An 18,915-nucleotide genomic window follows, 5' to 3' on the forward strand; every position below is an offset into this window, starting at 1 on the left:
ATTTATTTAACCTGGTAGAGATAAGGCCATCAGGCCTTCTCTTCCCCTTTACCAGGGGATTACAACTACAATATTAAGAATACAATTACAATTATAATTACAATTAATATTAAATTTACAGATACAATAAAAATCAAAGTACTAAAAGATTAACTGATTAATAAAAGCTAGATAGTTTATTGTAAAAGTTAAGAAGAGAGAAGCATTTCTTTTATTGATTAAGTACGAATTAAACCTACTCTACGCAGTAAGAAAATGCTTAATAAGCTTGCTTTTGAACGCTACTAAATTCCGACAGTCCCTGATGTCACTGGGTAGGATATTCCACAAGCGCGAGAGCGAGATTGTGTATGATGATGAATATGATGATGTCTTATGTGTTGGTATGGCTAGTATGCGGCTATTTTGCGTGCGTGTGAAGAGATTATGATATGATGACAGGTAACTGAAACGGGAGGCAAGGTAGGTAGGTGTAGAAGTGTGAAGGACTTTGAAAAGGAGAACAAGAGAATGAAAATTTCTACGTTCGTTAAGCCGTAGCCAGTTTAGAGTTTGGAAGGATGGGGTAATGTGGTCAGCGCGACGGACATCGTAGACGAAGCGAACACAAGAATTATGAACACGTAATTTTTGCGACTGGTTGGCATTGAGGTCAGTCAGTAGAAAATCACAATAATCGAAGTGGGGCATTACTAGTGTTTCCACTAGTATTTAGTGTTGTAAATCGTGTTTAGTGTGCTGAAAGTGTGTTATGGGGAACTTGGATATAGAGATCAGTTAGGAAGTTATAGAATTGAAAATGATGTTGGGAAATTAAAATAACGGCTAGTTAATAAATATAGTTACCGATAGCAGTTTACTGTAAAGAAGTAAATTTTAGAAAGTGATATACCATAGTGAAGTTTATGAAAGAGATATTAATGAGAGTAATTATAATTTTTGATAGTTTATTCTGAGTGTTGATTGAGGTTAAGGAATGGATGATTAAACTAAAGTTAACTAGATACTCATGTCAAGATTAACAAGATTATTATAATGACGTATATTAGGAAGAAAAAGGATCCCAATGAGTTAAAACGTGTGAAGTGTTAAGTGTTAAATAGGTAATGTTAGTATAGTGATTTTAAATAGGATAGCCAGTTAAAATTAATTTTGATAAAGTAATAATAATACTGTAAATTTGAACGAGTAAGATAGGACGTAGAATGATGGAATTAGTCTATATATAGCCTAAGTTTATATTAGTAAGAATAGAATGCTGGAAGGTACGTAAGTATGGAACGAAAAGATGGTGAATATTTAAGATCAATAAAGAGAAATTGACTATTTGGAGTTAAGTTAATAGCGGGAGTAGAAGGGTTATTAGTTTAACAGGCTGTCGAGATTGCATAATAATTGTAGATAACTGTAATAAAGTTATGTTGAAACCTGTATACAAAAATGTAGTGGTACACCGTAACTAATATAAATGTTGATGACAAATAAATCTTATAATAATATTAATAATAATAATAATAATAATATTATTATTATTATTGTTATTATTATTATTATTATTATTATTATTATTTTGATATTTTATTGATATTTATATGTTGGTTAACAGGAGTTGGCCAATAAACGTCGATCACAGTGAATACAAATAAAAACAGTAATAAATTGTACAGTAGTGTTAAGAAATTAACTATACAACAGTGATATCATTATAAACAATCATAAAAGAACAAAGTCTACAATGGTTAATTGATACAAAAATATAAACTATTATAAATTCTAATCAGTAATGTAGCATTGTATAAACATAACAGTCTGAAGATTGATTAGTGTAATATGTAGCTAGTCAGCTATGTATGCAATGGAGGTGGAAAGGAACTGGAAACCCTACCACATTATCTCCTGGCCTAGTTGCCTTATAAGTTGTGCCTTCTTGGTATCACTTGTGACGTTCAGACCTGTCTTCGGACAGTTGACTAAACAACAACTAATATTAAAATGTAGGAAATAATATGACACCCGCCGAAAAATCAATATACAGATATTGTTTCATAAGTAAAGTTGGATTTGGAGCAAAATTTTAGTTTGAGTGACTTCTGACAAGAAATTAATCTAATCTTCATTGTAAAGTCCCTTAGATTTTATTTTCTTGAGCCACGCTTCAGGAAGATTGGTTATCCTGCAACGTTACCAGTTTCTGGTCTTGATGCAAAGGATTCAATAATACGAGTATCCATGTCAACGACTTCCAAGTATTTAGAAATTTCTTCCATGCAGGAAGTGGGCTGTGGATCGAAACAGAAATCTCAAGGAACAATATCACGGCTATATGCTAAATGTGATTATAGCAGTTCGATTCTTCTCAGTTCCTGGATTATTTCTATGGTTGTTCGAGCGATATTTGGTCTCTCATTGTCCTGTTGCAAGAGAATTCTATTTCGATTAACTAATTCCGGGTACCACTCTCAAAACTTCATTAACTCTTCCTATCTCCTGAGAATAAAATCTGATTCGACTGCATGTCCGTTTGAAATAAACTCCCAGCGAATCAAATCTCCAAAATTCCACCACTACTTTGGGGCCGAACCAATTTTGTTCAACAACAACTTTGGCAGGCTGACGGGGATCGAGCCACTGTTTTCAGGTATCAGGGTTGCGGTAATATATACATTACCTGTGACAATTCTTCTGATAAATCTAACATCCATGGGATTAGGGATAAGCTGACAACAAATATCAACTTGCGTTAAGCCTGTTCAGGTGTCAATTTATGAGGTACTTATCAACAACTACAGTATAATTTTCTAAGTAAGCGTTTTAATGTGGCGATGTATTGTACTCATATCTGTTGAACCCCTGCGGTGGTTGAGTGGTCAGACCTCTGTCACGTAGGCGGCCCGGGTTCGAGTCATTTGAAAAATCCATAGTGACACTTGTGGCTGACAAGGTCGCAGTTGGGGTTTTTCTCGGGGTTCTCCCGTTTTTTCCCATATTAGGCATCTACATCATTCCGTCACCATTTCTTCATTTCGTCATCATACCACAGCATTCCCCAATCGCCGGCTGGCGACGCACGGAGGTGGCTGGCCTAGGGACGAGGGGGGTTTCCTGCTCGACACCTGGGTACGCAGCGAACCTTAGTGTAGTCAGCCGGAGTAGGTTTAGGAATGCGCCTAGCTTGAGGGTTAGCGCAATAGACTTTAACAGGTCGCAGTGCTGGGTCATAGTGCCCCCTTCCGTAAATTCAATTCACTTCAAATTCAATTCATATCTGTTGAAACAGTTTTTCTCACAACCCACAAGTACGTTTTTTTGTACGTTTTCTTCCATGTACCTGCGTGTGTTTTCAGTGTTACATACATCAAGTCTTCCAGGACTTTGTAGCCTAAATTTTTAATGTGTTCTATTCCACTATTGAAACGCTGGAAAAATCATTGTGCTGTACTCTCACTAACGACACCGCTGACGATACCTTCACCCTCAACTTCACATATTTTTGGAGCCGCGGCAGAAGTTTTATAATCTTGTTTCCGGTATTGCTTTAGAAGGACTCTAACCTCAAACTTTATTATCTTCACTTTTTTATTCTTGTATCTATACTAATAATAAATCTGTAGCCGAAATTTTTCTGGTAATTTTCGATTTTCCAAAAATAATTGGTCCTAACATATATAATTAACCACCCTGAAACCGAAAATCGCATTTTTGAAATTTTTGTTTGTATGTCTGTCTGTATGTTTGTTACCTTTTCACACGATAATGGCTGAACCGATTTATATGAAAATTGGAATATAAATTAAGTTCGTTGTAACTTAGAATTTAGGCTATATGGTATTCAAAATATTTTATTAAAAAGGGGGGTTATAAGGGGGCTTGAATTAAATGAATCGAAATATCTCCCTTATTATTAATTTCCATTAAAAATATTACATAACAAAAGTTTCTTTAAAAATAATTTCCGATAAGTTTTATTCCATGAAAAATGTTGATAGGACTGATATTTAATGAGATAAATGAGTTTTAAAATTAAAATAACTTCCATCTAAGGCCGTGTAATGAATTAAAAAACAAATGATTTCGTCTATAAGGGGCCTTGGACAGCAACAATCGAAATCTATGAAAGATAGCCTACAGAGAACGTTTCTGTGTTTGTATGAAGTAATATCGGAAGCTAAATTAACCGATTTGTATAATTAATCATTAATTCACCATTGGAAAGTGTAGTTTCTCTAAATGGACATAATGCTATAATGTTATTACAGTAACTTCTGAGTGAATCGAGGACAGGTAAGATTAAAATAGCTTCTTATGCACAGAAAACTTGATAGGCTATTCTGTACATTCGTTTCCTGTATTTCCTAAAATAATTTTATGACCGAATGAGTGGTCTCTGGATCAAAATGATTGCATTTTAATTTTTTAAATACAATTTAAATTAAGTAACATATTAAACGATTTATCCTTCTATCAACCACGAATGTTCCCTGCATAAAATGTCCTATTTTAATTATGTAATTGCTTTATATTTATTTCTAACGGGTGCAGCGGAGCGCACGGGTACGGCTAGTTAATAATAAAATTGACGACCGTCATATGCTCACAATAATAACCATAGAGACCCTGTAAATTGCATTGCCCAATTAAGTATAATGGCATAAAAATCTTAATCCTTAAATTGTCAGAACTTCATTTCTCACACTAGTTTATTAAACCGTATCGGACTGTAAAGAAAACAACTATCGCAATGTCCATATTTTATATGTTGTGCAATATTAGAGTATTGTGAAATTTTAATTTTCCTAACAATTTTTTTTTGTGCGAGATCGTGCGTATTTGCTTGCTTTCCGCACAAAATCAATACGCGGTAAGTGTGAAATACCACATTCAGTATTCCCAACGTAACACACTATTTCCCTATTCTTACCGCTTAAGCGTCATATTCATTTTACTGCTTTAGGCTTTGAACATATTATTTTTAAAGACGTTCAATATAGTAATAATTATAAATTGGAAACTTACCACTGCAATTTCACCTAAACTACACTGTTAATTATTGTTTTTAAATATTTGCAAAAATTAAGTAAACTCTACAACACCACAAAAGTTACTGCATTTGTAATACAAGTAACAAGTAACATTAAGGAAGCCGTGAAAAAATCAACAAGACTTTGGGGGGGGGGGAAGACAGACGTATATCACGTCCTGCTGCAGTATAGTAAACACAGAAAACATTTTATAGGAACAATGTTGAAGATAGATATATTTGTTTTCTAAAGTTGCCGTCATTGAACAGAAACCAAGATGGAGATTTCATTGCAACTAATTAGAAATTCCTCTTTCAGGTATGTAACAAACGATCTTCGCACAAAATAATGTACGATACACGAGCGGTATGTTTGTTTTCATGTTCTCGGAAATTAAAAAAGCTCAACTACGTTTCGCTTTTTCAATCTTTTCCTCGAACATGAAAATGTCAACATACCGCTCTTGTAACGCATATTACTATTCTATTTTTCTATTAAAATTACAGCCTATAGCCTATTAACCTGTTGCATCCTATAGCATACGTTGCCAATTTAAGGGTTAAAAAACAGCAAACATAAAAAACCGATGTCACGTATGACACAAACTAATAATTAAACATCGGATGTTTAGGAAAATGTCTATTTTATTTGAATGTTCATATTTAAAGGCTTTTAGTAAATGTGCACGAATCATGAGAAATGGAGCATTCTGATGAAGTTTGATCTTCCCTTTTTTGTCGTTAACGCTTTTTTTGCTTTTTTATGTACTTTCTTTGCTTTATTATATACTTTTTTACCCTTTTTTTGCTTTTAGATGTACTTATTTTGCCTTTTTCTTTATATGACTACTCATTCAATACTGCATTTATTTCTGCGTTCGAAACTAAGGATATTGCAATTCTTATAGTAGCCATAGATATGAGACACATTGCTGCAATGCAGCATTGTTGTTTTGCTTACTCCTTCTGACTGTAGCACTGTGTTGGGAACACGAAATACGCAGTCAGTCTAGGATTATCTTTGTGAGGGTACTGTTGTATGGTGAAAAATGTCAAAATTGAAAACATCGAAAGCTTCTTTATATCGTCAATGGATAGCAGAATTTCCTGCTTTCACTACTAATGGAACGATTATGTAGCCAGGATGGCACTGTACAAGTGTGCCTCAGTCACATCAGTGTACGTTGAAAGATCTTTTTCAGCATATAGGCCTAAATTGATTTTGTTCAATAAACGTGGCAGAAGTTTCTGTGTTAATCTTGAAAATTTGCTTGTTGTTTATTGTAACTCAAAGAATGTACGTGAAGTTGTGGATACATAAGTACAAGTGAAACAAGTCCGTAGAACAGAGAAACTACTTTTCCGGTCCATTTTGTTAAGGGGAAGGACCTACAGAAAATCTCTTTTCTCATATTACTTTAAGTAGAGCCTCTATTTCCCTAACATAGTTTCATATCAATGTATGAAGGCTTTTAAATACAACATTTTCCCCTTTGTCCTTTATGATACAGTCACAGACATGAAAAATACAAAAAATGCGGTATTATAAAGAAAATTATGTATCTGCTCTCAAGAGTATCACAGAATCACAAATCTTGTCTTAAATGAAAGCTAAAAGACTGTTAATCAATTTTGTTTGAGGATTTTTTAGAAATTTTAATTTTATATTTCTATTTTTATTTTGCATTTTTATGAACAGAAAGAAAAATTGCACGTCTATTTTTAACTTATTTTTAATTTGAAATTCGACAATTTCCTCTTACAGAATTATTCATGTATAATGTGAGAATATATCCTGAAAATGTTATTCTATTATCTCTGCTATTATCTGAAATATTACATATAAAATGTTGAAAAATGTAAAATAAATGAACTCCGGATAAACGGAGGAGTTTAAGTACATAGTAAAGTGACTGGAGCGCAGCGGCTATTTTAAAAATTGCGTAAAAGCAATTACTTTCTTTCTAAAAACCTTGAAATTTCGCTGAAATGAAGGCAATACTATGAAGTACATTTACACTAAAAATTAAAAAAAAAAAAAAAAAAATGTTAGCCTAATTTTGACACATGTTTGGTCATTTCTATAGGTCCTCCCCCTTAAGTTACTTATGGTCTTATGGATGTTTACTGTATGAATCATGAGTGATTCAGTATATTTTTAATGCCTTTTAGTGCCCAATTTTTGTTGTTTTTAGAGCCTTTTTAGGCGCCTAAAATACAATTTTTTAGTGCCTTATCTTTCGAGGTCTACTAATAATAGTAAGGACTGTGTGCAATACTGACGAGCGTTTGCTTCACACCTACCGGCAGCCGAACCCGCACAACGACTTCAAGAGTATTCCTGAGGGCCTGTGGTGGGCCATAGTGACCATGACCACCGTCGGGTATGGAGACATGGTGCCCAAGACGTACCTCGGCATGTTCGTGGGGGCCCTCTGCGCGCTGGCTGGCGTCCTCACCATAGCACTGCCTGTTCCAGTCATAGTCTCCAACTTCTCCATGTTCTACTCGCACACACAGGTAGGAAATACAGTTTTAATCTGACTCTAGACTAATATTAGTCCTTTTTATATAATTTTATTGACGTAATTTTATTTCAGCAATAATGCTAATAATACAGTGCGCCAGAAAGTCTCTCCGCACTGCAGACAGCGGAGTGTATGCGTTCGCAACTGCAATTATGTTGGTAGCATCAGCCGGGCCGAGCCAATCAGCGTATTCCGAATCTCACCGGACCGGTGGACAACAATGACGTCACGCTGCAGCGAAATAGGAACAAAACTGCTGGAAGGATCGATGGCTGTTATGGCGACTGTATAAGTTGTTGTCTGTGCTACGTCAGCAAAATTTTGCGAAATTTCCGTACTGCCATCTCGTTCAAAGAAAAGAGAGCATAAACAATTTATTTATTGAACCGGTAGTAATAACTGGTCCGTTGACATGTTCGCTCATAAGCCATTAACATATTGTTTTTACGTTGTGCTCATTACAAACAATACAGCAGAACTAAAGCAGAACACTCCGTCATGACACAACAGTGCACGATGTCATTCGTCTGTTAATTCCCGCCGTATACAAGAACCAGTCAGATTCACTGATAGCGGCTGATGGAGACTGCCACCACCTCTGCAAGCTGATGCCACCGGTGCGACACCGGTGGAGCATCGGAACACCGTGATGCCATCAGATTGCTCAGCGCTGAGATTCGGAACACGCTCATTGCCACATCCTTGAGTGGGGGTTGTTTAGCTAACGGTATCAGTTGAGGATAAATGGGGTGTACTGCAGTCTAATTGTGAGAGAGTGGTGGCTAAAGACTACTGGTGACAATGCTTTCTATTGAAGAAAGAGCGGTGGAATAAGTTTTTCGCGAAGGTGATAAGTTTACGGAAAATGTGAAATTTCTATGCGTTTTCCTAATTCCAGGTGTCTAAATCACAATACTGTACGTGATTTGATCAGTAAATTCCCTGGAACCGGGTCAGTTCTCGATGCACCAAGAAGTGGCAGGCCTACAAGTTTAACGACAGAAAATCTTGATGAAATCTGGGATTTAATGTTGCGGAGTCCTACAAAATCAACGCGAAAATTAGCACAGGAGGCTGGAATATTTAAGTGGACAGCACATATGGCTGTAAAAAGCAAGCTTCAATTGTAGTACCCTTATATAAAATTACAATGGTTCATGAATTAAAATAAAATGATTAAGAAAAGATTACCCTTTTACCAATGAACTTAAGACGAATAGGCTATACTTAATTACGTGCAGTCTATTACGCAAGAAATATTAGTGAAAGTGTTTGTAAATAAGTGTAAAATAGTCGAACTGTCCCTTCAAGAACGAGGAAAATACTTCCAGCATCTGTTATGATTGTGGTGAGTACACAGTTTACGTTTTGTTCCTAGCGTAAATTCCAGCTACTAACTTACTAACATAACTGCAGTTGCTAGCGCATACACTCCGTTGTCTCCAGTGAGGAGAGACTTCACTGGCGCACTGTACTGGTCAACACATTGAAACTTTTTTTCATGTATTTGGTGTGTAAATGAGTAGATTTACCTAAATTTGGGGTGCTGAATTCAGTGGAAAAATCATTTTATTTCTATCATGTCACATTCCATAATACATAGCACTAACAGAAATACAGTAATACGATATTGGTAAATATGGACCATTTTAAATTCAAGCATAACATAACATTCAGAACCCCACTTAAGTTTTCTTGACAACATAAAAAATGGTTACAAACCAACAAAATCACGTTTCAGCAAGCACTAGACTACAGGACTGACGTCGCGATCTGAGTTGCCTCTACCAGCCAATGCCGGTACACTTTTCGCATAACTAAAACCTCTACCATAATTATAGTGACTCTCTTTAAAACTTCTTCCACCATATAATACATCCAAATACATAGTTTAACCATCTAATTCTGATTTATTGTACACTATCCTTGAAAAAATGACAATATTAACAATGTAAAGATATTAAAAACTTCATATAAAGTCTAAAACAGTGGTCGTCAGCACTCGCTGAAATGAGTAAGAGTGCATGGAGGGTAAGGAAATATGTTCCGTCGTGCACAAGGGACAGGGAGACAGCATACCCGCCAGCAGCCACGAATGAACGCTAGGGCAGTGTCTTGTCCGCGGATAAGAGACGCTAGCCCGAGGGCGCAGTGTTCTGATGACCGCTGGTCTAGAATATCTCAAAACTCTTATGTGATACAGCAGTTCCGAATGCCGTTTCGGATTCTACAACAAAAAAATTGATATGAATTGATTTATCACACACCAGATGCAAAATAGCTGTTAACCAGTGAATAGTTCAATAAATGAAGTATATTATACAAGGTGTACCTAAGCAGTGTAGGCAAGATCTAGAAGAATATAAAATCGATAGGAATAAAAAATAGTTATTTAATATCGACCCGTATTGTTAGATATAACTGGTAATACACCAAGAATCGCAGATAATTTTGGTAGATGGCATATTATGAAAGGAAAAGAAAATTAAGGAACCATTCATTACAAATTGGCCGTAAAAGAGCTGTTCATGATATGTACAAAATACAAAGCGGTCGTACGGACTTAACATTATTAAATAAAAGAGTGGTAAGACAGAATAAGCCTAGGCTGCGGCGTAAGCCTTCAAATCACTTCGCCATTTAAAATGAATAAAGACGCGGAATATATCTGATCGAAGATTATTTCGGCCATTCAGATTTCCAGAGTTTAATTCTGGTGAATGGCAGGTAAATTTTTCCTGAACTCCCTTCATTCGTAGAAAGATTAAATGTATAAGACAGGACTTCTGATTCACTTATTACTGGAGAAAATACATTCTAAGTAATTTATCGCCATTAGCTTGTCTTGAGCCCAAGAACCACGGCTCCATTAAAAACATTGTAAACATTACACAACGGAGGGAGACATCTTGGTTATTTAAAGAAGTTGTTTCAAGTACTAGATTATTTACCGTCTATACAACTGGCAACATCGAGATGATATGTCGCGAGATGATTGGAGGATTCGCCATGGGATTACCTGACATTCGCCTTGAACTTGCAGAAAATCTCGAAAAATGAATCTCAAAGTGTATAGCATTATTATACTGCATATCTTTAAGTAGAAGGGTTGGCAAACAGCTTGAGGAACAAGAAGAACAGGGAGAATACAGGTAGAACAAAGTATGATCGACGAGTACAATATAAATATAAGAAGTATAAGTTTGATACAAGAAGGGCAAGGGGGAAACAGGGAGAACAAATAAAATTCAACGAGTACAATGGGAATACAATGATTTCAAGTATAACAAAAGGAAGAAGAAGAATACAGGGACAAGAAGGTATTTTCAAGGAATAAAATAGAAATTAAAGAAGTACAAGTATAATACAAGCAGAACAAATGAGGTACAGGGAGAAAAACGTATTTTCAACGAGTACAATAGAAATACAAGAAGTACAAGTATAATACAGGGAGTACAAGGGAAAAATATTGAACAAAAAATTCAACGACTACAATGGGAATACAATGAGTTCAAGTATAACAAAAGGAGAAGAGGAATACAGGGACAACAAGGTATTTTTCAAGGAGTACAATAGAAATTAAAGCAGTACAAATATAATAAAAGCAGAACAAGGGGGATACAGGGAGAAAAACGTATTTTCAACGGGTACAATAGAAATACAAGGAGTACAAGGGAAAAATATTGAAGAAAAAAAATTCAACGACTACAATGTGAATACAATGAGTTCAAGTATAACAAAAGGAGAAGAAGAGGAATACAGGGACAACAAGGTATTTTCAAGGAGTACAATAGTAATTAAAGCAGTACAAGTATAATACAAGCAGAGCAAGAGGGATACAGGGAGAAAAACATATTTTCAACGAGTACAATAGAAATACAAGGAATACAAGTATAATACAAGGAGAACAAGGGAAAAATACTGAACAGAAAATTCGACGATTACAATGGGAATACAATGAGTTCAAGTATAACAAAAAGAGAAGAAGAGGAGTACAGGGACAACAAGGAAAACAAAGAAAATGTAAGAACAAGAAAGACACAAGAAGAAGGAAAATATAAGAACAAGGGGAATGAAAGGAGAATGGGGGAATGCAAAGAGAACAAGGGAAACACAATAACAAGTAGAATGCAACGACAACAAAAGAACTGCAAGGCGAACAGGAGAAATGCTAGGATAACAAGGGAAATGCAAGAAGAAGAAGAAGAAGAAGAAGAAAAAGAAGAAGAAGAAGAAGACGAAGAAAAAGAAGAAGAAGAAGGAGAAGAAGGAATATATTTACAATGACAATGGAAATACAAGGAAAACAAGGAGATCATAAGGAGAACAATAGTAAAATGGGAATACCAGGAGAAAAGGGGAATACAAGAATAACAAACAGATAAAATGAATACAAGGAGAACAGGATGGATACAATGAGAACAACGGGAATAAGAGGAAAAGGAAATATAAAGGGAGAAGGAAATACAAGGTGAACAGAGGAATACAGGAAAAACCAAGGAGATAGGGGCATTCAGGAGGACAAAGGGGAAAAGAGAAATAAAATGATAACAAAGGGAATACAAGGACAGCAAGCGGAATATAATGAGAACAGAGGGAATTGAATGAAGAGAAAAAAAAAAGGAAGTACAAATAGATGAAGAGAAGGTTCCATTTTTGTGTGAGTCAATTCCCAAATTACCTTCCCCAAAACCTAGTGAGGAGAAAGACGTAGGTCTACGTCAATACACTATCAGTATTTAGCTTATGCGGAAATCAAATTCATGGCCGACTGCAGCTCCGGATCCACAGAAAAACGCGCTACCCCCTAAGCCAGGCCTGCACAAGGTTTGCGCTCTCCGAGCCGGCTCACAGCTCATGAGCGGAATGCAGATATTAGCTGCACTCTGTATCAGGGTGGACTGGAAGAAGGGATGATCACATACAAAATATACAAAAAAAGAAAGTACTATTACGAGTGTTTATGAAATGAATTCCCGTTCAGTGTTTGCAAAACTATCTTGGACTATTATTAATTAATAAAGAAATATTTATTTTACAGAAATAATAGAAATTCTATAGCTACTTAAATGTACAATATCATTTTGTTATATTTTTTATTTATCAGTACATGAAAACGAGGTTTTATGCTGTTGGCAGCTGAAAGGAACAGTAACCTACTGGTCATAATGAAACATCAATTAAAGATGTTCGATGCCTGCCTTTATTAAAGTTGATTATAGAAAACAATTGCTCACAAATATAAATGTTGAGCCAAATATAGCAATCATTTTCACAGCCAGCCTGTGTAGTCGTGGATATTATTGCTAATGTTTAGTCTTGTAAAACTCAACCAGGCTAGTAGTATTATTTAAACGATCTTTAGCCCTTAGGTCACATTGAAGATCGATACGTTCGAGCTGTAAAACGTTAAATGTTAAATGTTATGTTCCGTCTTTTAGATTCCTCCATACTGTACTGTAGCAATAGGTAAGCAACGTGAAACAGTTACTGAGAATAGGCCTACATACTGCACTACACTAGATAGCTGAGTGGTCGTTTCCCTCTCCTCTACCTACAGCAAGTCTATGTCATTCTGACGTATCTTCCTTTCCGTTTCGGCGAGCGGTAAACACGGCTTTCCCGCTCCGCGCGCTCTCATTAAGCGCTGTTTGTGCAGGTATGGCCTAAGCTATGCCAGTGTCTTCCTTGGTTAGTAATGTCATCCAACTATGAAAGTCTATCAGGCCAATTAGTTAATATTAAGCAAACTTCCACCTCTTATTGAGGTTCTGGCTGATATGTACATCTAATATCAGGCAGTATATTTCACTTGAATATACACGTAAGTGTCAGAGGAAGAACAATAATGTTTGTATACATCTGAAGTTTGATTAGTGTAATATGTTATTAGTCAGCGATGTTTGTAATGGAGGAAAGGAAACTGGCCATTCTACCCCATTATCTCTTGTCCTAGTTGCCTCATAAGTGGTGTCTTGTTGGTATCACTTGTGAGGTTCAGATATTTTCCGGGGCAGTCCCGATTTCGACCATTGCGTCCCGCGTCCCGAAATAATTTGCACACGCATCAAAATATTCCGATTTTATGGCATATTAGACATTACAGCTGATTTTTTTTCCTATCATATTGTTGGATATAGTCTGTATTGGAAGATATTTCCGAACAGTCTCATACAGACATGCATCCAATATGTGACGAAAGGGAGAAATGACTCTAGTACGCATGTTCAAGGCAGAAATTTAATGTGTCAACAAAGTGACAGGTGCAATGATCATAATACACAAGTTAGGGCAGGTTTGGTCACAGCCTACAGGATACTTACTGAATCATCTATTCTCTGTGCTCATCTTATGTACATTGACTTTAGTTTGGCGCCATTCAGTATTATGTCCACTTTGTTACACTTGATGCGTCATTCATTGGTTTCGACGGAAAAGTGGAAAAAGAGAAAAAATTATATCAACGAGGACAACAACAAGACTTTTGAAATACCGTAGCCCCTCAAGTGTGATAAGATCTGATAGCTCTGGTGATAAATCACGTAAACGTCTCTGTTTTTTTTTTTCCGAGAAGAGTGGTTGAAATCTTTTATGTACCTAGGTTAAGTTCGGGTTAGTTTAGGTTACGTTAAGTTGGGTTAGTTTATATTAGGTTAGTAATTACATCAATATGATAGGTTCCTAGTTTTCAACGAGTTAACATTTCTTTTATAAGGAGTTTATAGTGTTTTTCAACTTGTTTTGTGATGGTTTTGGTAAGTTCTTGTAATTTTTTTTTTACATATGAATCGAGGTGGTTCTGTTGATAGGTGGAAATAATTAGTACAATAAAATTGTCAGTAATGTTTGTGTCCCTAATTTTTACTTACGGAAGTTGACAAGCCTAGGTTCAAACCACTCTTTGGACAGATGTTGTCTAAACAATAACAACAAGCGTACTTCATAATTGCAACAGTTATGAATGTGGTTCTTTTATTGTCTTACTTTACTGATTCTGTTAATATCAGTTGTCTATTATTACTGCAATTATTGTCTTCCTGTAATATCGCGACATTAAGGGTAGAGCGTATGTTCATAGGAAAGTTATGTCATTAAACTTATAGACTAATTTCTTCCTGAAATAAGTTGTTAGGCATGTTTAGACTATAATGTAATCATGTTGAGGCGTAAGATAGAACTTTACATTACATTATATGGTCGTCAAATTCAGATATGAACACGACATAATTTCAGTATAAACGTTACGACAATGACATAAATTCCTTGTCACTTGCCTACCACTACATCTTGTAATGGGGGCCCGTGAGATGTTATCTTTACTGCTCGTGCATAAAACCTGCACTAATTCCCGAGACATTGAGTTCACAGAATCTCTCATAGATGGCGTTGTATGATAATGCTATCAGAGATGAGGCGCTCCCACAGGATTGTAACTCGGTACCTCTCCGATATTGACGCAAGAAGACCGCACGAAGGCGTCAGTAATTATATTTGCTCGACACGGAAGTTGGATAGCATCCATTAACATTTAACAGCGCGTGGAATCTTGGTCCCCGTATTTGCAGACGGTTAATGGCGTTTGTGGTTTAATGGAGTTTGTATAGCTCAGTCCCCGGCCTCGCCTTCTTCATAACGTTTTATTGTTCATCCTCCCAAGTGGAAGTCTGGATTCAAAAGCCCTTCATATCATGGCTTTAAATCTGCAAAGTTCAATATCAGGTTTTCTTTCGTTTATTAATATTTGCAAATGCGGTAACTGAGATCTGTACACAGTTTGGCGATCTGAATTCATTTCTCAAGATTATACTTGAGTCTATCAAAGTGACTAAAGACGGGTTATTAAGATCATTTATAGGAACACAAATATTGCTATAGACCATTTTTTCTCAAATTTTCCCTACCGCGGAAAACCTTTTAACCTATAGAGTAACCGTGGAACCCTTGTAGGCATTCATTTTTTTGCTATTATTATTATTATTATTATTATTATTATTAACACATTTATTGAAGTAGACAATTCTGACTGGATTAGTAATGGACATAGCTTCAGACAAAGAATTAGACATAGCTCTGCTTAAAATACTCATAATATCGTTTGTTGCATAAAAAGTGGCGTCGTCAGTGAAAAGTAATACCACAACTAACATCAGATGGAATGTCACGACACATTATCCAAACCAAAAGAGGTCCCAATACTGAGCCCTTAGAACAGCACTAACTACAGGGGATAAATTTGAATCACCATTAATATAATAGACAGGCTGTATACGATTAGTCAAAAGATCTAGTAGCCTATAGTTGTAAATAATTGGAGTCAGGAGAAAGGAACTTGTATGTTATTTACCTTTCTTAGCTATATACATTCTATTTATTTATTTATTTACCCAATACTTATTTATTTGTTTGTATATTATCTATTTGTCTAGTTTATTTATTTATTTATTTACTTACTTACTCACTCACTTACCTATCTGTCTATCTGCCTGCCTGCCTGCTTATTTATTTATTTATTTATTTATTTATTTATTTATTTATTTATTTATTTATTTATTTATTTATTTATTTATTTATTTATTTATTTATTTATTTATTTATTTATTTACTTATTTATTTATTTATTTACTCATTAATTAATTTATTTGTAACACCTGTTTTTTTGTACATAACATTCATTCATATAGGTCTATTTATTTATTTACTCATTAATTCATTTATTTGTACAACCTACTTATTTTTGTACATAATATTCATTCACATAGGTCTATTTATTTATTTATTTATTTATTCATTCATTCATTCATTTATCATTCATTCATTTCTTTAAAGGGTTGAGAATGATTTAGGTTAGTCGTAAGCCACACAGACAAAATTTTGTAGGAGAGCGTATTGAAAGTTTAGAATCCAGTGCTATTAGGTGCGGTATCATAATTTCTTCTACGTATACTTACGTCATTTGTTGAGTAATTTTTATAATATTTTACTAGTAGCTTCCCCATATGTATGAGAAATGAATTCGCACAAAAAGCCATTTTCGTTAAAAGTGTGGCTTTGAACTATCTTATTCTCACCCCTTCATTTATCTATTTATTCATTTATTTGTAAAACCTACTTATTTTGTACATAATATTCATTCATATACTTATTCACATAGGCCTATTTATTTATTTATTTATTTATTTATTTATTCGTCCATTCATTCATTTTATTTTTTACTTATTAATTTGTTTATTTGCTTGTTTATTTATTTATTCATTCATTCATTCATTCATTCACTCATTCATTCGTTTTCATTCACAGCGTGGGTGCTGCAATATGTATCTAAAAACGTCGTTGTCATTTAGCCACTCCGGGCACGTGTCGCTCGTCTGAATGCCCTGCTTTGTAAACCGATGTAGAGAAGCGGAATATGTCATCGTTTGTTTGTGCACTGCATCAATTAGTGACGAACACGCCGGGTATGTTAGAAACTCCGATCGACGTCACATATTAAACTTGCGACATCCTGTACAGTGCAAACCACTATTTTAATTACCGTTGCTTCTACATTGAGTGTAGAATAACAAAGGCGCGAGCTAATGAAACAATGGACTTATTACCTTTACACAACTACTCGGCCGTTCTCTCGACGAAAATACACACGTGTGTAGTAAAACCAACGTAAAGATGTCACCACTTGCCTAATCTCTCTTCAGTGTACTGTACGCAGTTTTTGGAACAAAGGACAAACAATAGTTTAATGTAGATCTGTAGATCTACATGTTACTTTTTACAAAAATAAGTACAAATGCTAAATACATACATATGCATATCAAAATTCTTGTAAAAAAAGTCACAGCACGACCAAACTCTTTAACATAAACCGGTTATAGAACATGGGGCCGATAATATTTAGTGGACTTGTTACTTTTCACATAAATGAATACTCGGCCGATCACTCTGCTAAATATACTCATATGCATATTAAAATCATTGTAAAAAAAGTTATATGTCCCAACTCTTCAACGTAAGCCGTTTATGGAACAACAATTAATGGACTTATTACTTTTTACACAAATAGGTACCGTACTCTGACATTCACTCTACTAATACATACACACTAACTAATCATAACATGTAAAAATTCTTCAACGTACGCAGTTTATGGAATAAAGTACAAAAATTATTTTAATGTACTTGTTACTTTTTACACCAGTGTTGTCAGACAGAGACTAAACGGAGCGGAGCGCTCCACTAGACTGGTTGCGTGCTCCGGTGTTTCCACAGACATAAGCAAGTTCAAGCTCCGATCTAGCTCCACAACTGGTTTTGGAGCTTACAACTCTGACACTACTGTTTTACACAAATAAGTACTTGGCCGTTCACTTTGCTAAACGTACACATATGGATATTACAATCATTATAAATAAGTTACAATATCTCTAAACTCATCAACGTCAGCTGTTTATGTAACAAGGGACCGAGAGTATTTAATGGACTTGTTACTTTTTACACAATAGGTACTCTGCCGTTCACTGTACTAAAATATACACATTCATATTAAAATCATTGTAAAAAGTCACATGTCCAAGTCCATGGACTTTTACGTTTTTACACAAATAAGTACTTGGCCATTCACTCTATCAAAACATACCACATGCATACTAAAACTATTGCAAAAATCATAACTTGTCCAAATTATTTAAAGTACGCATATTATGGAACAGAGGGCAAAAAAATATGTTGATGAACTTATTACCTTTTATACAAATAGGTAAGTACTCTGCCGTTAACATCCATATTAAAATCATTGTAAAGAAGTCAGAGCGTGTCTAAACTGAACATATGCTGGTTATGGAACACGGGACTGACATATTTAATTGAATTGTTACTTCTCTCTACTAAACATAAACAACCGTATTAAAATCATTTTAAGGAGGCACAACATGTGAAAACTCAACGTACGCAGTTTATAAAACACAGGACGAAAAATATTTTAATAGACTTATTATTTTTTTACACAAATAGGTACTCAGTCGTTCACTATATTAAGACATATACATTGAAATCAATGAAATTTAAAGAACTCACAAGTTAAAATCTTCCTTGTACTCAGTTTATAAAACAAAGTGCCAGTAAATTTTAATTGACTTCTTATTTTTACACAAGCAGGTAGTCGACATTCTATATATTAAAACATACACATGCATATTAAAATAAATATAAAGAAATCATGTCCAAAACTTTCCATTTATACAGTCTAATCAACAAGGGTGAAGCAATTTTAATGGACTTGTTACCTTTTTGCATCCTAATTACTAGGCCCTCCACTGTACGTACTTTATCGGAAATAATTTCTTTATAAATTCAAAATATAGAATCGGCAAAATATGA

The 18,915-nt window shown here is 35.0% G+C and overlaps 1 protein-coding gene across 3 annotated transcripts in view; it reads left to right on the forward strand.

Moving 5' to 3' along the window:
• LOC138712113 (potassium voltage-gated channel protein Shaw-like) overlaps window positions 1–18,915 on the forward strand; it is a 932,154-nt gene that overhangs the window by 867,379 nt on the left and 45,860 nt on the right. For all 3 annotated transcript variants that reach the window (XM_069843532.1, XM_069843530.1, XM_069843531.1), the window contains one exon: window positions 7,328–7,537. In XM_069843532.1, the coding sequence (XP_069699633.1) occupies window positions 7,328–7,537 (210 nt within the window). The remainder of the gene's footprint in view (window positions 1–7,327; window positions 7,538–18,915) is intronic.

Source organism: Periplaneta americana, chromosome 13 (assembly GCF_040183065.1).
Source record: "Periplaneta americana isolate PAMFEO1 chromosome 13, P.americana_PAMFEO1_priV1, whole genome shotgun sequence".
NCBI classification, from domain to species: domain Eukaryota; kingdom Metazoa; phylum Arthropoda; class Insecta; order Blattodea; family Blattidae; genus Periplaneta; species Periplaneta americana.